Source organism: Anomalospiza imberbis, chromosome 3 (genome assembly GCF_031753505.1).
Source record: "Anomalospiza imberbis isolate Cuckoo-Finch-1a 21T00152 chromosome 3, ASM3175350v1, whole genome shotgun sequence".
NCBI classification, from domain to species: domain Eukaryota; kingdom Metazoa; phylum Chordata; class Aves; order Passeriformes; family Viduidae; genus Anomalospiza; species Anomalospiza imberbis.
The window spans coordinates 36,545,718-36,570,895 of NC_089683.1; the positions used below are offsets into that span (position 1 = coordinate 36,545,718).

The 25,178-nt window shown below is 36.6% G+C and overlaps 1 protein-coding gene across 4 annotated transcripts in view; it reads right to left on the bottom strand.

Annotated features, from left to right (window-relative positions):
- RNGTT (RNA guanylyltransferase and 5'-phosphatase) overlaps positions 1 to 25,178 on the bottom strand; it is a 168,700-nt gene that overhangs the window by 51,370 nt on the left and 92,152 nt on the right. For all 4 annotated transcript variants that reach the window (XM_068184019.1, XM_068184021.1, XM_068184020.1 and 1 more), the window contains exon 13: positions 11,879 to 11,979. In XM_068184019.1, coding sequence (XP_068040120.1) covers positions 11,879 to 11,979 — 101 coding nt within the window. The remainder of the gene's footprint in view (positions 1 to 11,878; positions 11,980 to 25,178) is intronic.

Below are 25,178 nucleotides of genomic sequence, written 5' to 3' on the forward strand. Positions count from 1 at the left end.
TCCCTCATTAAGAGATATCCAATTCACTTCTGAAACTATCTGTCTTACTTTATTCCACAAATCCAGAGATCTCCTGCAACTGAATATCCACTTCCAAGTAGAATTCTGTATTCCTGAGAAAAAGAGACTAAAATCCTGAGAATTTGATATTTGATGCTTTAACATTCACCAAAAGAGTGAAGTGCTTTTATAAACATCTGTGTGAAATAATAGTTTTGACATTTTCCCATTGAGAAGAAAAAAATAAAATAATCAAATTCACTATCCTGTTTCACTCTTCTCAATCCAACCTTCTCTATCCCATACTTAGAGATATACACATTATATTTAATTTATAATGCACTGATATATATTTGGTCACAGTGCAATCTTTTAGTACTTTGTGAAGAAAAGGCTTTAAGTATGAAAATTGCCAAAGATTATAGCTTTGAAAAGATTTAGTTGTTATAAGGGGAAAAATGCCATCTGCTGGGTACAGCTGAGGACTGTCCTTTTCTTACCAATACACCATGCTCTCCTGAGAGTTTTCTCTCCATTTCATAATTCATTTTTCCCATCTGGAAAACTGATACAGATACATGGATTGTTTTTGAGGGGATGTAATAGCAAACTGATTAAAACTCTGTAACAAAAACTTCTTACCATATACCTCTCAGAGGCTGGGGGGCTGGCAACAGATAGGATGACTAGCAAAGGAATAATATTGCTATTAATCTTTCAAAAACATTAGAATTGTCTCTAACACCCCTCCCCCCACCCCCAAATATTTCACATACTCTTGTATTTTCACTTATATAAACTTCACTATTAGGTGATTTATAAGCCATGAACACTGGTTGGTGGAGTACAGGTGAAAAACCACTTAGTTACCTGGCTTAAAAGCACGAAAGCAAGGCACTGAAAATCTCCTTAATAAAGTATGAAAAAGAAGTGGAGAATGTCCAGTTAAGAAATATATTTATATGAAGAGGGCGAAAAATTTAAAAGAGAAAAACCTGATTTAATAAAATGGATAAACCTTAAAATTAAGAAATGTGATAAAAGGTAGATAGGGTTTCCATATGTAAACATGAAGAAGAAAACAAAAGAGTTGATTTGATTCATAACAGACAACGGGATTCCTTTACATTTTTGCTTGTTGTTAATTTTACAATGTAAAATCTAACAGCTGTCACCTGTGTGTGCATATACACATATGCATATAGGTATGTATATTTATAAATTAAAAATTCTGATTAATTTCATATTAAGCTGAACCAGCTTACAATCTTGAAAATTTGGGTTTCAAAGTTAAAATAAAGTCTTATTTCTCATGTATACAATGATGCTAAAAATCATGCAGCTTCTGTGATGTACATATCTTTCTTCTGTTTAAGATAAGAGACTTGATTTCAGACTAGAATTCAGTACAAAGCCATGCTTGTACTTTGCACTCACTGCTTTGTAAAAAGACAACAGGCATAAATACTGTGAAAATAGTTGGGCCTTTTTAAGATCCTTGGAACTTTGGCCTTTTTAAGATCGTCTAGCAAGATGACATGTTGTCAGATGGAACCAAAACTCTACTGAAAACTATTAAATGCTTTTTACAAATTCCCACTCAAAGTGCAATACGTGCACATGCTCCATACGCCACAGTTACCGTTCTCTTCCCTATCTCTCAGGTAAGTAACAACACGGATTCTCCACTGCCACTGACTCATCAGGCCCTGATTATGCAAACTGATCTCCCACTGACAGATACATGCACCCATAGCCTCACTGATTTTATGTGCTTCTACAGCAGGACAAGCATCTTTTCTCAGAAAAAAGAAGCTACAAGCTGGGTGTTAGTTAACAAGACAGCAAATGTGAATTACCAAACCCATGGTACATCCTAAGTGATTAAACAGATATCAAAAATCCAATTTACTTCCTCAAAATGAAAATGTCCCTTAAAAATGCTAATTTTTAAAAACTCATCCTTCACATACATAGTTTTTTAAAGACAATCATCACAATTTGAATCCCTCCAAAACCAGAGATACTAGATAATTATCCTGAAAAGGGATTAAGTAGGTTTCTTTTCTAATGTCTCTGAAGTTTTAAGATAAGCACATGTACCAAGAGTTTCTCTTTGCTACCAACGAGGGAAGGTGAAACTGCTGATAATCTCCCTGTATTTCAGAAGCCCACAGTTGTATGCATACCATATTGATAACAGTGTTATGGCAGAAATGCAAACAATCTGCATCAGGGTCATTTATTTTGTTGACATATTTTGCTGATTCCAAACTACTTGTGAATTCAGTAAGACACAAAAAGCTAGGCTTCTAATTCCTAAACCAATTTCAAAACATTCTGATGGTATCAGAGCAAACTGAACGGTAGTCTTGGAGCTATGCCGGTAATGAATTATTTTTATCTTTAATATATGCATTATTTAGTACTTATATCTGTTATTTTATGATTTCTGAGTTTGGTGTTGTCAGAAAATTAAGTAATAAAATGCTCAGAGTAAGATCAATGAAGAGTAGAAACATGTATAATATCTTTGTCTGTCCAGACTGTTTGCTCTACTCTACCATGGTGATAATTTTTTTTCCCTTTTAGTTTGCTTTATTCTTATTTGAACTACACCACAGGCAAAGAAGTCATCTGAGCTGAGCTTTTTTTCCTTTTAAATGCATGTTTCATAGAATCACAGAACAGTGTGGGTTGGAAGGGACCTTCAAGATCATCAAGTTCCATCCCTGCCACAGGCAGGGACACCTTTCACTAGACCAGGTGGCTCAAAGTCCCATCCAACCTGGTCTTGAATACCTTCAGGGATGGGGCATCCACAGCTTCTCTGGGCAACACATTCCAGTGCCTCACCACCCCCACAATTAAGAATGTCTTCCCAATACTTAATCTAAATCTGCCCTTTTTCAGTTTAAAGTCATTCCCCTTTGTCCTATCACTAGAGGCCCTTATAAATAACCCCTCTCCAGGTACTGGAAGCTTTCCTGTCTCCAGGCTGAACAAGCCAAACTCTCAGCCTTTGTAGGAGAGGTACTCCAGCCCTCTGATCATCTTCAGAGCCTCCTCTGGACTCATTCCCACAATTCTTTAATTTCAAACACCATGGAAAAACACTTATTTTTCAGATCTGTAATAATCCTATATTAATGCTCCTTTCTGAACATAGTTTAAGATGCGTAGATCTGCAAATTCAAGAAAACAGACAACAAAATCTCATTAAGCAACAAATTAAAACCACAAACACATCCCACCAAAAAAAACCAAACCAAACAACTGAATATTAATTTGTACTGTAAACAATTAATGGAGAAAAAATATTCTGAGTTAAAGTACCCTTCATGACATACTTTAAAAATCTAGAAAATACCCCTTGTCTGAAAAAGACCAAATAGTCACTACATGCAAAAATGCAAAAAACGCATTTCAAAGAAGCTCACATCAATTTCTAAAATCCATGTAAAGCACTACGAACAAGATGTTCACAAATATTCTCTAATAAATCCTATAATTTAAAAACTTTATATGCACTGGTGAAAAAAAAAATATGTTCACAACTGAGTTCCAGTCAGTTAGAGAGCAGCGTATCTATTCCAAGCTACAGCAAAAGGAACATGAACATTTTTTTCTATGTAAACAAAATGGTTTTTAAATTATGCGTCTTGCAAATCTTTACAGTGTATCAATACCAAATTCCTGTTTATAAAAACTGTATGTAATTTTACTTTGCAACTCACAAATCGTCTCAAAAAGGACAATCCCACAATTTGTAAATTAAATATATGTACGATAAGTGCTCTTACTCTAAGTACTACACTGAATAATCTCTATTTACAGTAAAGAAACCATAAAGAAAGAAAACCAAAAATGTTTCAAAATACCTATTAGTTTAAGTGTCCAACAGTTCCGTGTTATTTGCAAAATATTTAAATTCTGATCTGCAAATTATCTTAGAGTAAGTCTGATTAGTAAGGACCATTGCATGTCATCTGCCTCATGCTCAGGACTAGGTCAGCTTCCAAGTTATATCAGGGTGCTCACAGGCTCATCTAAGTAACTTCTGAATGCTTCCAAAGATGGAGACTCCATAACTTGCCAGCCTACTACAGTGTCTGACTTTGCTCACACCGTTTCTCCTCTTGCCCTTCTATAGTGGGTACCCTCAGCCTTTTTGTATCTTTTCCACTGTCCAGTGCTGCATCAGCATCACACCATTTCCTTAGGTCTTCCTCCCACTAACAAGGTACCTACAGACATCAGTGACTTACGTTCAACTCCAGTGTAGTTTTGGTTTTCCTATTTCCTTTTCTCTACACCCAAACACTGTTTTTACATTCTTCACTGTCTGCCACTGTTTACAGGTTCCATACATTTCATTGTTTGGGCGAGTTGACTTAGGAATTCCCCATTCAAGCAAGCTGCACTTGTTTGCCATATCTGCTTGTGCATTCCTGCACAGGGAAGAGTACATCCTTGTGCATTTGAGGAAGCTGTTCTTGAACATCAACCAGCTGTCCTGAGCCTCTCTGCAGTTGAAAGGGACCTGACGTGGGATACTACCTCTGTTAGATGAAAAAGCCAAAGCCAACTTTCTTAAGTCCAATTTCTTCACTGCCTGTTTCTCTCACTCCTCTCAGATTCTACCACCTTAACAGTAGTTTAGCTGGGGGTGGCATCAGCCCTCCATTTCCACATTCACAAGTAGCAAGGAATATAAGGTACATGGACAAATAGGAATAAATATCTATCCAAATGTAAATTAGAAGAGAGAAATACATGGGAGGTATGAAAATTTTGAAGATGTGGTATTTGGGAGCTTTTCTCCATCTCACTCAAGAGATAGAAATGGCTCTTAGAGTGGATAATGATGATGATAACTGACACAAGCAACTGGAAAGACTACTTTAAGGCAGCAACTATTTCAAGAAAAGAGAACAGTGTCCATAAAACATACGAGACTACATTTACATTCCAATTTGCTAGCATATAGATAATTTTAGGATGATGTGAGGCAAAGCTTTTAGAAATCTGGAGAAATGAGTAGCTGAAGTAGAATAATTATCTGACAGATGGAGATTGCCCAAGACTGCCACTTGAACATATAAAAAGATGAGACCGACTTCATTTCTGAAATGCAACATTAGAAATTCCGAGAGCATCCTGAGTATTAGTTGTGGAAGGTACAAGATTTTGTTCGGTGTACCAGAGTATAAATAGAGGTTAGATTCAAAGCTTTACTTTGAAAATAGTTTTTAAAGCCTGAAGCTTTACAAAAAGATTTTAAGTATCCTCATATAAACAATATAGCATACATATTTACAGCATAGCACTTCACTAAAATGTCTACCAGTTTCCTTCGCAATGCCAATGTTGCAGCTGCACATGCATATTTCTACCATGGTGGCATTTGGGCTTCCCCTTCCTGTGCCACTGCATTGCTCTTTCTACACGTTACATCCTCTTCAATCTGTTGCCACAACCATGCCCCTACATTTCCTCTTCAGAAGGTCAACTCTAGTAGCAGCTGAATGCCTGAAGGTAATAGCTAAGCAAATTACTCCTTTACTTTCACTTGCAACTCTCACATTTCCACAAAAAGTAAGCAATTCCACAGCATGCATGCTTCCTTTAACAACAGTACAGCCATAAACACACTGAACACATTCAAACCTGCATGCAGCCTGCTGCCATCCTCACGTGGCACAACTTTCACTCTATTTGCAACATCTTGGCCTTACTTGTTCCACTATTGCTGTACAACTTCATCTGTCTTCTGCCTCATAACTCCACTGTACCCAACAGCAATGCAGCCCCAACACTGACTGGTCTTTGGGGACTAGGGGAACATGGGATTACTATTTTTATCACCAGGGTATTACTTGTAAAAGCCCCTTTCTGTGATGCATGGCACATATAAGAACGAGTCTGTGCTCTTTGATAATGGACATTCTGCAAACAGGTGAGAAGGCAAAGATTTCACAGCCCAAACTAACAACTTCAGTATCACATAAAAGTGGGAATGGGAAGAGAGGAAGAAGCACCAACACCCAGGCCATACCAACTATCCCATCAGTTCTGCTGTCTTAGCTGATTCAATTAACTCCTATGATTTTTCATCCAGTTACTAATTTTTTTTAAAGCAGAAGAGTGAGAAAGACTAGCTTATAAAAAGGACAGAAACATAGCTATATGAGAGCAAATCAAGAATATCATAGCCATTTTGAACCAGTTGCAGATCTTCTTCTCTCCCAATCCTTTCTAGTTTATTAAAAAAAAAGGAAAACACCACTTAAAAAAAATTAAAGAAGACATCCACTTGCCTGTAGTCATGGTATCTACATCTGGTTGTTGATTTGTAATTTCCAACTGATCCAAGGATAACCCCCACTATCCTTGAATGTATTGTATTTTATCTCCCATTTTTTAGTACTTGACAATGTCCAAGCTAAACAGAACCTTGCCTAAACACTGTTTGGGTTTTTGCCCTGTATGGTCTAGTTAATAATGGATACAATAAAAAAATTACAAACTTAACACTAATAAATAGTTCATGTCTACTTCAGATTACTAATTTTTTTTAGAGGAGTACAACTTCAAAAGTGAGGAAAATCCTTGATGGTTTTTATCTAGTACTTCAAGGTACTAGATAAAATTTATATTATATTGTGATTGGAAATAATATCAAATTGACCCAATAAGATATTAACTTAAAGCAAATAAAGCAAAAAATTTGCTTGTAATTTGATTTTAGCAGTCTGATACAGATAAAATTAAGAGATTTGCACAGGCTAATTAAAAATCTGTAAAAGGAAGCATGGACATTTAAGAAATTCTGGTTATGGAAGTTACCAGAAATATGGTACTACGTGACATTTTCAGTTGATATTTGTGATATTTAAATAAGACTCAGAGATAGTTTGGGGTTTTTTGGCTTTTAAAGAAATATTCATACAACCAGACATTTTGAGAAAAAGCATCTCTACTATTTAAAAGCAGTCTTCCTTGTAATATAAGTGAGAATCTGCACACAGCAAATAAATATCCTTCACATTCTCTACTGAAAAGGTTATTTAACTTGTAGGTCATTGGGAAAAGCAGTTAATGTGCTTAAGACCCTCTTCTTTTTCATGAGTATCAACATAATTTAGGAAAACACAAGGTATACGTGAGAACATTGGTCTAATAATTCTGAAATTAAAGAGAAGTGCTGGGAAGCAGGTCAGCCTTTTTAAAACACATGTGATATTAGGGCTTTTCAGTCCAACTGCTGTGTTTCACAAGAGACAAACAACAAAGTACTCTCTTGTTTAGCTGATTTAATGAGTTGCTGGTTGTTATTGCAGGGGTTTTGTGTTAGGGGGTTTTGGTGGTTTTTTTTTTAACAAAGACTAACTATATTGATGTAATGAGAAAAGACTGAGAGAGAGCACAAGCTAAAATTCTTGCAAACACAACACAAAAATAGTCAATGTAATCATCATCCTGATGCTTGGAAAGGCTAGACTATGATAATGCACAGGAGACAATTACCAAGGCTCAGCTGATAAGATGTAACTCACTAAGGTGCAATAATGCAATTTCTTTCAAATATGTACACGGAACAGGAGTGTCAGTATTAGGTCACTGAGGTTACAGAAACCCTGCCTTTCTTTAGGATGTAATAGCATATTTTTTCTTTATGTTTATTCTTTGTTATGCAGTCTTCATCTTTATCAGGCTTATTCTAAAAGTACTTCACAGATCATAAGACCAATCCTTTTTAATTCAATGGCAAAACTCCCCCCAATATCAAGAGTGAAATAACTGAAGCCCAGATAAAAGCAATTGGTCATTCATCCATAACGGGACTACATCTGGGGTGAAACAGCAGCTATTTTGCAGTTAACACTTCTTTTGCAAACTGATCTGTGGATGGAAATGCTCAACTCAAAACACAGGGGAATTTACATAGATGGAAAATAATCACACTGACTAAAATCTGGCAAACTCCCCAGAGGTAACTCCTTTATTCAGATGAAAAATGCACAAGATTGTTTACAATTGTTCAGGATCTCAATTACATATGCTATCTAAAATACATGTCCAACAGCTGACAGAACTCTAATCTCATGTTACTGAATCAATAATACTCCTATATGGGTTTTTTTCACTATTTGAGTGAGTAGGGAACTATAAATGCAAGGGCTGCATGGTTGTAGCTTTGTGATTTGGTTCAGTTTGTAGCACTACTGCCCAGGCTGTAAACTGTGATAAGATCACACACAACTGCAGAACAGGTTTAGATATGTCCACATTTCAAGATTTAAAGATGAACTGTAAATCAGAACAGAGGACTTTCTTTACAGAAATTACAGACAATCCCTGTTTACATTGTTTCAAGCTGTTACGTAGTTGAGATCAATATTTTAACTTGGGCTCCTTATTTGTCTGTAAGACATCATTACAAAGGCATACCTTCTATTTCTGTAAATGCTGTTTGCCTGCCTGTGTCAAAACAACATGCAACTTCTGCAAGTTCTGTACCAGTACTTCAGCCACATCTGTAGTATTTTGCTGTCAAATGCCCAACAGATTCACTGGCTGAATGGCAGATCCCAGAGGGTTGTGATCAGTGGCACAGGGTCTAGTTGGAGGCCTGTAACTAGTGGTGCTCCCCAAGGTTCAGTAGTGGGCCCAGTATTGTTTCATTTATTCCTCCATGTCTTGGATGGAGGGGCAGAGGCCTCCTCAGCAAGTTCACTGAAGACACAAAGCTGGAGGAGTGGCTGATACACCAGCGGGCTCTGCAGCCCTTCAGAAGGGTCTCAGCAGGCTGGAGAGAGGGACAGAGAGGAACCTTCTAAAATATGTCCAAGGGAAATGTGCATAGTCCTGCATGTGGGGAGGAATAACCCCATGTGCCACTACAGGCTGAGGGCTGATCTGCTGGAAACCAGCTCTGCAGAGAAAGACCTGGGGCTTCTGCTGGACAACAAGCTGTTCATGAGCCAGCAGTGCCTTTGCGGCCAAGAATGCCAATGGTATCCTGGGGTGAATTAGGAACAGCATTGCCAGTAGGTCAGAGGAGGGGATCCTGCCCCTCTACTCTGCTCTTGTAAGGCCACATCTGGAGCGCTGTGCCCAGTTCTGGGCTCCTCAGTACAAGAGAGACCTGGAGCTCCAGGAGCAGGTCCAGTGGAGGGCAACAAGCATGACTGAGAGACTGGAGCATCTCTCTTACAAGGAAAGCCTGAGGGCCCTAAGCCTGTTCAGCCTCGAGAAGAGAAGACCGAGAGGGGACCTCATCAATGTCTGTAGGTATCTAAAGGGAGATATCAGAGGTTGAAGCCAGGCTTTTCTTGGTGGTGCCAAGCAATAGGACAAGAGACAATGGGCAGAAATTGATGCACAGGAAGTTCCATCTGAAAAAGAGGAAGAACTTCTTACTATGTCAGCGACCAAGCACTGGAATGGATTGCCCAGAGAGATTGTGGAGTCTCCTTCACTGGACATATTCAAGAACCATCTGGATGCAATCCTGTGCTATGAGCTCCAGGATGACTGCTTGAGAAGGGAGGTTGGACTAGATGACCAACCCACTGTGGTCCCCTCCCAACCTTACCCATTCTAATTCCTTTTTGGATTACTGAAGAAGAAAATTTTTGTTACCTAAAAAGTTGAAACGAGTATCAATGCTTGCTTTTAATCTCAGTGTGGTGGGAGGAAGCAGGAAGCCCAATGTTGTCACATTAGAATTGCAGTAACGAGACACTCAGTTCATCAATTCAAACAGAATTTTAGTTAGTGCTCAGAACTCAGGAACTGTCTTTATACAGTCTAAAGTTAAAGATGCTTCATTTAAAATTCTGGTCAACAATTTCAAAGCCTTTTTTATTCCAAAGTTTCTTCAAATGACTTTAGATTTTATCAAAAGTAACAACTGAAGTAGACAAACCAGGAGTATTTCATTCACAGTTTGTGTTTCACTGAGCAGAAGCTACTGTTTCATAGGACATTATTTAAGATAAACACCTCTTTTCCAAGAGTGCTAAGTTATTATTTTCTGCCCCATACTTCATTAAATTTTATTTTTATTGGATGAATGCACTTAGTAGCAGTCAATTGTCATGTGTGATGGAGTAAAACTTACCTGGAAGAACTGTACTTTATTTAAGAAATATCAGATTTCTAGGATTTTCTATATGCATGTGAGAGCAGCATAAACACTGACATATTTAAATATTACATTATTTACAGAGTAATTCAGGTAGTTATTTCCATAATACAAGAACTGCTCTAATTTTCACATAGCTGAAATATGATAGAACTTTTCTAAATGTCAGAAAGTTATTTCAATTCTACAATGGATCAGCCATTCTTTAATAATTTGTTATTAACTGCTACTAACTTTTTAGAAATAGCTTTTTTGCTGGCTCATATTTTATAACCTTTTCATGTTCTAATCAAATAATCTATGATGTAATATATTAAATATAACACAACAGCACTTACAATTTGGTATCAGAGATAACTAATCAACCAATACTCTTTTATTAAGATGAAATGAAAAATGAGTTGCATTTTGTTTCTGAATCACATGCTAATACTGTATATGTGTAAACTCCAGCAGAAGTCATAAAAATACTCTTATAAAATAACCTTCCTATCAAATAATGGGCAATTTTTAAAACAACTTTTTACATAAATCTTTCATATTACATTATCCTGTGACTTCAATAAATTGCAAACAAACATAAAATGTTGTAATCAGCTGATTATCTGAAGTATAATGAAGTATTTCTGTGTATTCTCTGAAATAAGTTATGCTGTCACTGAAGACTTATTGCATTTTCAAACACAAAAATTTGAACAGGTAATTCTGACCTCATAAAACACTGAGAACTTATCAGTTGAGTATATTTTTTTGTACAAAAACCTTATATCCTTAAGATTCTCTCTATTCACCAAATGTTTTCATTATTGTGAACGCAGATGTCTAAAAGTTAAACAGGCCATTATTAGCACCCTGGAATATGCAAGCAATATCTGAATCAATTGTTTAATCATATTGAGTTGCCTGTGGCACCAAGAAAAAGAAAAGTTAAATGTCAGTATTTCACATTGTCAATTGAAATGAGTCCCAGATGTTAAAACACTAAGCAAACTGAAAATCATTGATTTCATTTTAACCAAAAACTTTTCCAAAGCAAGCTTAATCTAGAGATTCAGTCTTTCCCTTCCCCTCCCCAGCACAACGAAACATGGAAATAACCCTTATTTAATATGTGCAGTGACTGAACTAGGCAAATAGCAGGACCAATGTAAAGATTTTCATGTCTTCTGCCATTAAAACTCACTGGTTTTGATTAAGATTTTAATGGTTTTAAAGACAATACCAAAGAATCCAATACCAATTTTACTTGTTTACTAACAAGTAAAAATGTCAGGCTTTGTTTTTCTCTAAGAAAACAAGTACCGTTTCCTCTAAGAAAACAAGTGCTGACAAACAAAACTGTCATTGTGCACAGTTCTAAAGTAGAAGAAAGCTTCAGTTGTTATCATTTTGTCTAAAATCAATGAAAAACAGTTTTAGGAATTTAAGCTAATACAGCCGGCCTACTCTCAAAAACATACAGACTAGTGCCAAATGCAAATGGGACTTTTTTCAGAAATTTGAAGAAACTTAATTTAAGAATGAATAAATTCACAATATAAACATCTGCCATTGTTTTTAGTACAACACTAATTACAACAGTTGCTTATATTTTGAATGAACAAGTTCTAGAGAATATAGAAAGGCTTAGCCCCAGGAAGTGCCAAGAAATATCAGAGGACAGATTAACTGCTAAGGGACATTGATACCAGTGCTACAGATTTAAAAAGGGAAGAGATTACATACCCCTCTCCACCAATTCTTGTTATCTTTAGACGAAAATCAACTGAGTTCAGGCTGGGTGGCTTCCATTTCAAAATATCATCACATCGACCAGGCTTGTATTTCTGAAGTAAATTAAAATGCAGTTTAATTATGCTTATTGGTTTTCACTGGTTTTAAAAGTAACAATTCAGCCTTTCAGACTCTATTAGCTGTCTCTAATGAATAACAATAGTTAGTGACTGAAACAACGAATACCATTACCATGGAGGTAGTTGTGCTTCACTACTTTGCTTCTCCCTTTTAAAACTGCTTAGCACTCTAGCTCTGCCATTGCATATAATAAAAAGCTGAGAATGGATATAAAAATTAGCATACTTCATTATCTCTCTCTGGCTAATGGAAAATTTCAAAAAAGAAAATGACACAGCACAGAAAGAAATAAAAACACTCATAGGACATACAGAAAAGACAAATTTAAAGTAATCTCAACATTTTGGAACTATTTTATGAACAATATTTTTGTTATCCATGCTGCTGGCTGACAAAACATGAAAAAGGCAGAAGTCACCATAGTGCCAGCTCTCAGTAAGACTCATCAGAAACATGTTCTTTCATAGCAAAGGAACTGAAGTTATGTAAAGATTAAAGAACATCATGATGTACCAGAACATAAATAAGAGAGCATCTCTTGCTAAAGAGAGAGGGTACACATTTGAACTACAAGTTGAAAGGAACAATTTTCTCTTAAATTAGAGCTTTAGTTTCTCATGGTCTCTGCTTTCATTTACTAAGCTGCCATTTTGTTCATCCTCAGCTATCAGTGAGAGTCAACTTGCTGACCTCTTCCTTACCGAGTATCTTTCATAGCAATGGAGAAAATCTGAATTAACATGAATAGGGCAAAAGTAAAAGAATAATTTGCAGATGCACAGAATGAGAAAATTTACTTCTTTATTTATATACAGTGAGAAAATTTAAGCAATTTTATATGAAAAATAAAACTAACCAAGAACGTCCACTATCTTTTGGTAACAGAACAATCATCAGCATCACACTGCACTCCTCCAAAATAGAGACTTTACTGACGATAAACCTAACAGTTCTAGATCTAAAATGACAAAAGCAAATGAATTTTCTGTTTTCTGATGGAAGAATGTAAAGTTACTCTTTCCAAAAAAATGCAGAGTATCTTACCTACCATTTTTTGATGAAAAGATGGTCATTAATTCTTAATGATGCAAAAAGGATGGACCAACCTCTCTAAGTCATGGCACTGAAATTCTGAGGAAAGGCTACATCTGATCTGTATAAAAACCTTCCTTACTAGAGCTTTTGTATCCTGACTCTGACAACAGCCGACAGCATGTGCTCAGGGAAGATGAAAAGCAAGGCTATTATATATGATATTTTCTATTACTAATTCTTGAGAAACTATCCATTCTGAAGTTCAGAGACTTACTGATGTGGATATGGAGTATTCCTACATATTTAGTTCTTTTCAGTTTCTCTGCATGAACTTAGATAGCCCCCCACTAAGATCATGTAAACCCCCATCAGCTGTAAAAGCCCGTGGCACAACCTTTCATGCACAGCCTGATTACCTTGCAGGAATAAAACCACTACCTTTTGTGTTTTTTGAACAAATTTTTTGTAGTTTTTGAAGACTTGCACTTCCCAGGGATCATACTAAGAGAGATGCTTAACAATCAAACCCCACTGTTTCCACGCACATCATAGTTTCATTTACCTCTATATGCACAGAAATGCACTCACCTCAGAGGCTATCATTTTATATGAACTGTTACAATTTTTTTTCCACTTAGATTACTCTACATTTATCTACATAAAAGTTTACGCACTCTTTTATCACTCAGCCACCCAGTCTTGTAAGAGCTTACTATAATTCTTCACATTTAGGACCAGCCCCTGTTGATCCATCAAGAAAACATCCCTGAATGGTTCATCCCATTTTCATACTTGCTTACATGCATTGCAGGTGGCTGCCTTCCCTGGTGAGGACTGAACAGTACCCCATCCCTTCACTCCTACTTTATAACCAATTAGATATCTCTGCAAGAACTTTTTAAGTCTCACATTACTTTAGTTTCTTTAAGAAAATTTTGATAAGAGGCTTTCTGGAAATCTTAACAAGAAAAACCACATGATCCTTACTTAAATGTGTTTTGAACCCTTTGTTGGAGAGGCATAACCTTCCTTCCAAAAAGGTATGTAATTTTCACCAACTATATAAATCATGTTCACCCAGATACCAACTACTATATTCCTTATTGTTTCTATTCCTTTGTCCAGTCCAGATACCAAGCTTACAGGATTTGTTTCTTCCCTGATCTTTCATGATACCTGTCCCCACCTTAATTGTTTGTTTTTTGTTTTTGTTTTTTTTTTAACTGGTATTGTATTTTCTACCTTACATGCTTAGGTACTAATGTAGATTTTTCACATAGGATCTACTATCCAGTTTTTTCAAACTCTTTTTCCTAGACTGACAAGTTACATCCTCCTAAAAGTTAGTAAGAAACCAGCTTCACAAGAGACAGGAATAACTATTCCAAGATCAGTAATGAAAAGCAATGTTTTGACAGAATATATCTGCATACCTGCAATTACACTGTGTGAACTACAATTTTGACTCAAGTTTAAAATTAACTGGCTGGCTTACTTGAAGGGAATGGGGGAGGATTTGTTCATTAAGATGGAGATATTTTCTTTACCTTGAGAACCAGCATAGTGTGAGACAAGCCTCAAATAAACATTTTATTCTATTTATAAAAAAATAATCTCTAGCACACCTCAGGTTAGTCAAAGATATCTCACTTAGAAAGCAATAACAATAAATAACCCCTTTTATATACTTTTGACTATTACATTTAGTTTTGACCACTGTCAAACAACAACCTTCTCACTTCACAGCAATCTGTTGATACCAAATACCTGGTGAAGGTAACAGGTAAATTACAGCTATCTTTCAGAGTTACAAAGCCTTAGATAAGCCATCAGAATTCAATGCTCATACAAGGAACAATTTATGCAGCTCCTCCCTGGCCTCCCCCAGCTTCTTCTGTTACCATGAAAGACAGAAATTCACAGAAGTCTGTCTCAAAAGGAGAATTCATTCAAAGGCTGTATTAATAATCCCTAAGAAAGAGATTAGTTTTTAACAGGTGAATCCACACATATAAGACAGCACTAGTAAGTTATTGAGTTTGAATGCTAAGTGCTAAATCAAATTCTTTAAATATGAGCTGAAGCCAAACAAGAATTTTGCTTGTTAAATATATGGAAACTTCACCTTAGATGAATCACTGCATACTGCAGACCTGTTCTGTGTGAAGTTACTCTTTATTTTAATTCCAAACCAAAATGTGAAGCAATCTGTTTGAGATCGAACTACACCCTAGCATTTTAAATATAGCATTCATAGCAATGATATCCTCATCACCACTCCCCAACAAATATCTATGTACACAACTACTTCTAAAACATATCAGATCCCCTGTCATCTCAAATACAAAGTTTATGCTTCAATCTGAAACCTGTCAACCTAATCTAAGCACAAAAATTAGAGCTCCACAACAAAAAGGTAGATTGACAAATCAGAAACTACCTCAAATAGCTTTAATGGATTGGACTAGGTGGCTCCTGAAGTCCCTTCCAATCTAAATTATTCTGCAAAACTGTGTCTCTCTTTGCTTGCTTATTCTTTTAGCAGCCATATTGGGTACATTTTAGTTTGCAAAAACAACGAACATTCACAATAGATGCCCCAGTTGTTCCTATTGACTATATTTTAGTTGTGATACCTGGGCAGCTCTGCTGCATGCAAACTGGATTCCATCAATGTAACACCAAATTTGAAGTTTCCCTTCAGGGACACACCTAATGCCCTTCACACCAAAGTACAGACACCAGAGGCCAAAGCAAAGCCATTCCATTACATTGCTACCTTGCATCTATGGGGCACAAACAAACCTGAGCTGTAAAGGTACCCTGCAACATCCTGAACTGCTGCTTCAAAGAAATAAGGGAATCAGTGCCTTCAGTTGGCCATGAACCCTAAGCTCTCCAATTTTTACTTTTTTTTTTACATTTTTTTACATCCACTCACCACCTACCCAACATTTCTTCTATCTTTTCAGTAGTAGTAGTAGTTATTGTATAAATGCCCTATTTTCTGTAGCCATTCTCTTCTGGCAAAACCTCAGTTCCTTCTTACTTTCATGAAAAGGATGAAGATCAGGGACAACAGATGTGTCAGAAGTAGCATCACAAATGTGCCCCTACTATGAGCATCTTGAACTTCAGTCAAGAATTCAATAATGACCCTAAAACTCAGGCAAGAATACAATAATGACCCTAAAACTCATCCAGTGCCCTGGGATGAAAAATCATCACTGAAGACAGAAAGTACATCCTCTGGCATCCCTCTTAGGGTACTAAACCCATTGATTTCTTGCCTCAAACTGAATTCCAAAGGCTCAAGTAGGTCTAGTCAAACCACTATGAGGGTTTTGTTAGACCCTTGTTAGAAACATTTTAGCACTGCAGGGTACAGTTATGGGTTGCTGGTCATGTTGAACCTCAGTCCTATACCAGAGTACAAAGTCTAGTTCCCCCCTTCCTCCACAGCTGCCCAAAGAGGGGGCCACTCTTTTCTCATCTCCCATCAGATCAAGAGAAAGGCTGGTCCTCAAAGCCTCTGGTTCTGTTATCTTAAATTTTGCTGACACATTTCTTGTCAATTGCAGATAGCCTCACACACAGGTTTGGGATTTGCCTAAAGCCATGTGTCAGCATCTGCATTCAATGGATGGCAGAGCAGAAAGCTGAAAGCCTAGACAATGGAGATTATCAGAGGCCCATAAGGAGGATAAACTTTGACTCCAAATAGCTGCTTCCACATGGGATAGTTTTTTCTGCTTAGTGTTTTGTAGGAGGAAGAGTGGGGTTAGTTTCTGGGACTGCATTCTGGGCAGGCAGTCTGGGGTGTGGGGTGGTGTTGACTCACCATGAAGACACCCACCTGGAAGGCTGAGTGACTTCAGCCTAAAGTCTAGACAAAACAAACAGTTTCTCCTAGCGACTGAAAAGGAAGAGGTGGTGGGATGATCAAGAGAGAAGTTCATGTCTCATCAAGAAGAGGAAAAGAAGGTTTCCTTTACAAGAGTGGATGTCTCACTATCTTACAATGTCTAACCAGCCAGCTCTACCTCCCATAACCCTTCTTAAATACCATCCTCCTGAAGTGCAAAGCAGCAGCTAGCACAGGCCACCTTACATTTCCCTTCCTCCGTATCTTCCCTCGCTCCTTCCAAATGACAGGAAGCCAGCAAATAACCCAGATCCTTCTTTTCTCCTAAATGGCACAGAGCTGCTGCTTGTCAGCTCTAATTTCTCCCAGTAAACTGGTCAGACCTAGCCCTGCAAAGTATCCAAAGGCTGCAAAGCTGGCAGCTGCAGGCACACACCAAATTAGAAAGAAAGATAAATTAAAGGGCACAGAAAGCTCAGGGAAGGTTTGTTTGCGTTGTCATGCTTGCTCAAGAGGTATGGAAGGTTGAGTATCTTTGAGGAGTGATGCAGAGCAGGTGGAACGGGATGGGGTTAACCAAGACGGGGAATCTACTGGAGTTCTTTTAAATCATTAAATGTAGTTTGCCGCATTAACTATGACAAACCTATAATGACAACAAATCTGCTCCTCTTAGAACACAGAACAGTGTTAAATGTTTTATCTGAAAAACACTAGTTAATTCTGAGGCCTCTTAACCCATAGAGCAGCTGCTGGCCTGCCCAATCTAATAGTTGGCATTCAGCTGGGTAAACGTAAAGACAGAATCATTACCCAAAAGGTGTTTTTATTTTCTTATACTACAGACCCTGGATCTGGACCCTGATGATTATAATCAATCATTTCAGGCTAGACTTTATAAAGAAATGAGCTGAAGACACGGAAGTTGCTAGCATTGTTGACAGATTACGTGAATAAATCACAACAATGGATCAAGAAACCACAAGATCAAAGGCAACCATTGAGTCAACTGGATATTCATAGATTTTTAAGACTGGAAATCATTACTGGGCTCATTGAGTTGGCTCTGTTGCATAAAGGACAGAGAAACTTGAACAATGTTTCTATCAAGCTTATAACTCCTATTCAAACTACAGTAGTGTTTATCTCAAGTTTATAATGCCTATTCAAAATATAAGACACCTTTATGAAAAATACCACATAATGAAGAAATCACAACATGTATCTTAGGGAAGTGACCACAGCTGTTTATTATAGTTGTGCTTAAAAATGCTTATTTCTACACTGAGTCTTGTTAATGCCTTGCTTTAGACTGAAGCCTGGCTCTCTATAGAATTACTTCCCTTTTTAAGATAAAATGAGTAAGTCTGAGTCTCACTGCATGGGTAATTTCCCCATTGGCTAACATACACATCATCATAGTGTAATTTCACAAAAGCCTTTATAAGAGTAGCCAACAGAACTGAATCTACTATTTCAATATTCTTTTCATTGCTTACACATACAGCAGAACACAAAGTGTATTTGTATTCTTCTGCATTGTACTGAGAGGTGTTGATAACTAGCTCAAATAATTCTTTTCAGATTCATGCCTTTAGCTGGGACTTAACACACTTACTCCTGGAAATACAGCCCACATTTTGTCGGTATTCAAGCACCATCACAAGATCAAATGATGCACCTTAGCCTACATGATTGATTTTTTAGCCTACATGATTGATTTTTCAGGAAAACAGGTAAGTTTGCTGAAAAAGTTCAAAATATTAACAACATGACTCTAAAAACATATGCAAAATCCCAACACTATCATTAAAACCCTCAAAGCCTTTATGGTAATGTACTTCTTTAACTGTCACAAAAAACCAAAACCAAATACAAACAAACAAACAAAACTCAAACAAAAATGAAACAAAAAAACCCAAAAGAAAAACAACAAACAAACTCAACCAAACTAAAATCTACTTGAGGAAATAAGTTATGTCACCAGCAGTTAAACTGCAACCCTTAGCTCCAAAAAAAAAATCTGCTTTCTGTCTCTTCCAGCTTCCTTTCTCAGTTCCAACTCCTGTTCCTCAAAGTGCCCATACAAACAACTTACAATCTCCCCACAGTTCCCACAGACCACCACTGTAATTCCTCATGTATTCTATTTTCTTTGACAGGGAAAGAGCTAAGCAAAAGGGAATGTGGTATCAAAACTTTCTTGGTCATTGATGGATTGCTCTTGCTGTATATTGAGCAGGACACTGGGAACTGGAAGAAAGGGATATACTAGTCTGATCATAGGCCCATTGCACTCCCTGGCTGAGGAGTAGAAAGTCCAGCTGTTCTTATTGATGCCAGAACCAAACTGGTTATTTGAAAAAACTGCTTTGAGAGCAGTGGGATCACCCCTAACTCAAATCCTCGGAGGCAAAGACAAACAGTGTTGTACACTATGGGGTTTAAGGTGTTTGCTGGTGGTCACTGGTCATCAGCAAAGCCGCTTCAGAGATTATTCATCCCACCCACAGAGAAAGCTACTTTGAATGCTGGTGGTCTAGGAGAGAAAGGAGGACAATGTCCAAGAGCAAACACCTCCAGATTCAAACAACAGGGTGTGTGACTGATACACAGAAAAAGTGAATGAAATTAGTGCTTTGATCTGAAGTGGACATTGGAAATAAACACCTGGACAACACTTTCTACTTAGACGAAACATAGACAGTAAGAGAAAAATATTACTGTTCATTCTTGCACTAAACCATCATAATTACTTCTAATTCATAATACATCAGAGCTGGCCAAACTGACTACCTATCTTCACCAAATATATTCCACATACCACAGAGGCAGAAGGAGAACTCTTAGAAAGTCTGAAGAATTCAGAGGCATCCAAGAAACCTCTATGAATGAATGCAATAGATGAAACTTTTGACAAATGCATTTCAGCAAGGGAAACATGCATAACTTCAAAAAAAAAAAAGTGCTTTAAAAAAAACCTCTTCTGTGGCACTTGGTGTCTCAAGGACTATCAGGATTTCTTTGTTTTTTAAAAACCAAATCAAATGTACCAAATACTGATTTCTTTCTTGTAGAAATTTGACATAATTTCTGTAAAAGCTCTGTATAAAGTAGGCATTTATTTTAATAAATGTGAGTCAACTGTTCCTGTATTTGTAAAGGAAATACAGGGAGATGTGATTTGTAAGTACTCATAGAGTGATCAGGCTAAGAGAAACTCCTGGATAAACACTGGCACTTTCCAGACACTTATCAGTTCTGAAAGGCATTTTCATAGTTGAGACAAAACACAAGAATCTAAATACAGAATTGAAAATATGTAAGAGCACAAAATGGCTGCAAACTTCATACAGCTCCAAAACACAATTCAAATGTTTTCCAATTTCATGCAAACAGTTTTCCTATGTTCTACCAAACCCTCCACCAAGCATATCCTGTGTCTAACCATGGACAGATGACTTGATAGAGCCAACTCCAGATAACACAGTTTTAAATAACTCATTATTTGACAGTGAAGTCTCCATGCTGTTTTAATTCCATGCAGTCAAACAAATTAGTGTTAATTCTTCCATTCTTCCACTTTAAATATCAAAATAAGGAAAAATTAATGTGTTTTAAGACACAATCACATCTGTATTCCAGAATTTTTTCCTTTAGAAAGTTAAAGAATTAAGTAGGAATTATGCTTTTTAATGCACTAGGACCGGTTAGCTGTGAATAACTCTTTTGGAACAGCTGTTTGAGAAAAAGTTATTGTACCACAATTCATCTTTTATGAAAATGTGACTTGAAGGTATATGAAGTAGAATTAAAACTATTATAATCAAAATTACCTATGCAACATTAAGCTTAACTGTCATACCAGACTAAGAAGCAAAACATGCACCCATTTAAATACTGTTAGATTATGTATTATACTAAGGATTTAACACTTGAATGCAAATCAGGTTTAGAAGGTTAACCTGTATGGAAAAATTATTTTGTTAATATGTTAATAGAAAACTGCTTTTTCCAAAAGTGCCTCTGATTCTCAAGCTAATGTAATATTTATATTGGACTTCTCTGGTAATTAGTGGGCTAAACGTCTTCTCCTCTTGCACTTTAATTTAGCTTTATACCTCCAACTTCATTAAACACCTTGTTTCACGGCTATACTAATAGCTTTTCTCAATATTCCATCAAGCAAGGAGAAAAATATGAGGATATTTTATTCATAACTAACATAATTTACATATTAATCATATTAATATTTGATAACTGTAGTTCAGATCACAGCCAAAACTCTATGTTTATAGCAATCAAAATATAGCAGCCACAATTTTTTTTCCCCTCCTCCCCCCAGCACATTACTATGAACAGCAGAAACCCATTTTTGATCATTTCTGTCCTTTCACTGGTATAATGGTCTGCACCTCCAATACACAGGTTTGAAGCAAAACCAAAGAAGTAAATGGCTTCAAATCATTGGCTAATGTTTATGTGATCCAAAATGGATCAACTGGTGTCTGCCTTTGATTATAAACTCTACTTTTGGCAAACTAAGGTAACTGTTGAAGAGCTACATACTTCTACCTTTATGACAAATAATCTCCTGTCAAAAGAACTATAGTGCCCATGGTCAAAGGAATTGGTGATGGTCCATGGTTGCTATTTAAGACATTAGATTTATATTGCTATTGATTAATTTGTAATCTTCTTATTTCTCACCATCACTAACCTCATTTATAACTTCATAGCATATGTGCTATGTAAGTCTTCTGAAAAATTAATACAATAATAGCAATACTCAAGATACTTCATAGGAACACTCAAGATACTTCAATTGGTCTTCTACTGCTGTATTTCACACTATATTGCACTTTCTATCACTAAGTTAAATTGAGATGGCTTCAGCATGTATCAACAGTGTAAACTGTCACCAGGAACTATTGTATTTGCTTTTCCAGATGAAATTTTGTTTCAAATTCATCTTCACAACTCATTAACAGTCTTAACCAGAAATTAGTAAAATGGAAAAGCTCATATCTACGCAACTTTTTCTCAGCCATACATTGTTAATTTCTACCTGTCTAGAAACACACATAAACAAGTCCAGAAGTAAGAAGCTAAATGGCTTAAAACAGCTGTCCATAAACTGCTGGGACAACCAAGATAAAACAGAATAACTCCTGGCTCACTCCTTTACTGGCTTTTCTTTGTCTCTCTTAAAGCTTATTATTCATTCTTCTCTCTGCCCCAGCAACACAACAAATCTTTGAAAGACTCTTAGGGAGATCATCTTCCCTCTAATCTTCCTTTCACACTTTTACTGTGAAAAAAGCCTTGGTCACATGAACCCAGTAACGTTGGAGAACACATCAATTTTCATTGTATAAAGTGATGTGTAGTTGCCGCACTGCATCACTTGTTTTATGAGCCTTACTGTTTATATCTCTTTACAAATTTAAAGTGTTGTACATACCAGCCAAAACCTTCTCTCATTTCTCAAACCCTATGGTACCAATCTCTCTTCACCTTCTGTCCTTTCATTTTTACCATCTCTGTCCAAACTCAAGCTTAAGTGTAATCATTTTAAGTGTCATCACTTAAATTTACACCAGAGAAAGAAGGAAATCAGTCTCTCAGAGGATTTCTTTCTTTTTGGCTAGTTATTTGTGATGAAAAGCCCCTAGAAGTCCCACAAAAACTGGGTTGGATCAGCAGAAACTATTCAGTGCTTCAAGTCTGACATCCTGGTATAACAAAAGAATCTCCATGAACTGAGCAGCAGTGCTTTTGGCTGACTCACTACGATAATCCAGTTTGGAAGCTGGGTAATTTATCAGTATTAGAGGCCACATTTGCAGAAGCTCCAACCTGTAAATTTAAGGTTTCATTATAACATCGGTTTTGTTGACATTTTTAGTAAGCTCCGATGATAATCAGTATACCAGGAATATTATTTCAGAAAATCCCCTCAGAGCCCAGGAAGATTAATTAAAACTACCAAACTTAAACAAAAAAGATTCAAAAATATATTTCAAAACACTTCTTGAGGAATGCCAATCTTAAAAAAAAATAATTAAGCCTTACATCAAAAGGCAATCAGTAGGCTGGAGTTTTTAGCTAGTCTGAACATAAGGAGAAATGTGCAAGTACTAAGAAATTGCAGCATGTTGGTCTCAGACATAGTCCAATTTCTCTTTGTAATTCCAGTGCTAAAAAGTCCCTCGAGCTGACCAGATATGCCTGAAAGATGATGCACAGAATTGCCAGCAGGTTTTTTCTACATGTTGCTAAATATATGCTACACAAAATAGTCATTAAAAGCTAGCTTATTACATCTTACAGGGCTACAAATCTCCTTGAATTAAATATTCATGAGTCTTGCTTGAAATACTGAATCCTGTGGTATTTTATAGGAAACAATAGAAACTAGCCTCCATATTCTAGTAAATAAATTTAAAAATTGTGAGTTTCAATGATATTAAATTCATCATTAGCCATTGACATGAAAATAGCCAACCACATATTTCACATCCTTATTTTCAAAAGGAAACATTCATACAACATGGGAGTTAAGTCCCACCAGTAGAACTCAGCATGTGCTCTGCAGTGCTTTCACTTGGCAAGTAGCAAGCTGATGTGCTCAGAGATCAAAAGCAAAGTGGGGAAAAATGTATATGAAAAAAAATCAGTATGTACTTTCTCTTTCAAGTCTCCAACAAGACTAATACAACTTAAAACTGCATTTTTGGGAGACTAATTTGGATATTGTGCAGGGAAAAATCCTCATCTAAGAAGAAAAAACATACCACACTAAATAAGAAAATGAAGGGATCCTGCCCACTCTTTGTGTGAAATTAATCCTTGTAGTTCTGACTTAGGAACAAACAAGTCAGTGTCTCTAGGTAAGAACAGGTTAAGTTGAATAGCATAGCTATTTGCTGAGCACTGTAAGCAAATGGAAAAGAAATATAGGTTGTATTTTAAGAACATTACTCAAAAAAAATCCAGTTACTGTGAAATTAGTTGCTATCCTTCTTGGGAAGGACATTCTTCCATTAAAAACAGTGGTTCTGATATAAGCTGTTAATACTGCCTTGTAACCAAACAATAGTTCCTGCCACATTAGATTTTTTGCCCTTTTTACAGAGCATGACCACACAAACACCCATCAGACATGCAACACAAAATCTCTGATTTGAATACTGGGATTGAGCAACTGCCATGAAGAACCCGTTCCATCTTCTCTGCTGCTGGCAGGGAGCTTTCATTCTGTTACTGGCAGAAGGGTTAGAGTCAGACTTTTTCCTCTTTTCCTTTTTCTTAAATGTTTCTTCTTTAATTATACCAAGCGTTTAAATGTTAATGTAGCTGTGCTTTGAGCAGGCAAGCAGTTGAAGGGCCAAAGAATTAGAGGAGGGGGTAAGTGACAATTACCATTTGCCAAAACAAATGTCATCAGGTTTAGCTGCTATTTAACAGTTTAACATTTTAACAAGAAAGAATAGAAGGAGCAGTTAAGGACAATTTTTCCATAAACAAATGTACAATGTACTTAAAAAACAGAATTATATTTCTGAAGAAAGAGAACTGCAACTCATAGCGCCACACCACCAGCATCCATCAAGTGAATTGAAATATCTGATGTGCAGTCACTGGGAAATTCTGGGAGAAGAAAGCAGGCAAACCTGAGTCAGTTCAGGAGAAGCTTCTTTCAAACCTGATTTCTCTTCCAGGAGTGCTTTTTCTTAATATAATAAAAAGACTACAGTCCTTTCCTTAACCTCTAGAACATAAAACACAACTGAGAACGCCATAGGAAAAGAATACCATCACTGATTCAAGCAAGACTCTGTGATGATATTTGGAAGACAGTTTAAAAATATCTTCCAACCTGCAAGATAAAGCGAGTTTATCACTTCGATATAAATGTTACTAAAATGCTGCCATCATGAAGAGCATGCTAGTATGAATTCTGAGCTAATAAATTAGATCTCTGTGAAGCTCAGTCCTACTTGTGAAACAACTTCAATAGAGTCCTTCAAAAACTATTAAAGCAGAGTGAGCGGTACAGAGATAACAACAAAGTGAACAAGCTCACCAGTCATCAATCCAGCAGGTACTTCAGAAAGAATTAGAGAGTCATGTGGAACTACATCTCTCTTGACACCAAAAACAATAAGTACCATGCTCATTTTATCAGCTGTCTTGTAAAAACCTTTTCTCTTGTATAGCACATCCTCAACAGAAGGAAAACCTGGCTTTTATAAACCCAAATCATTC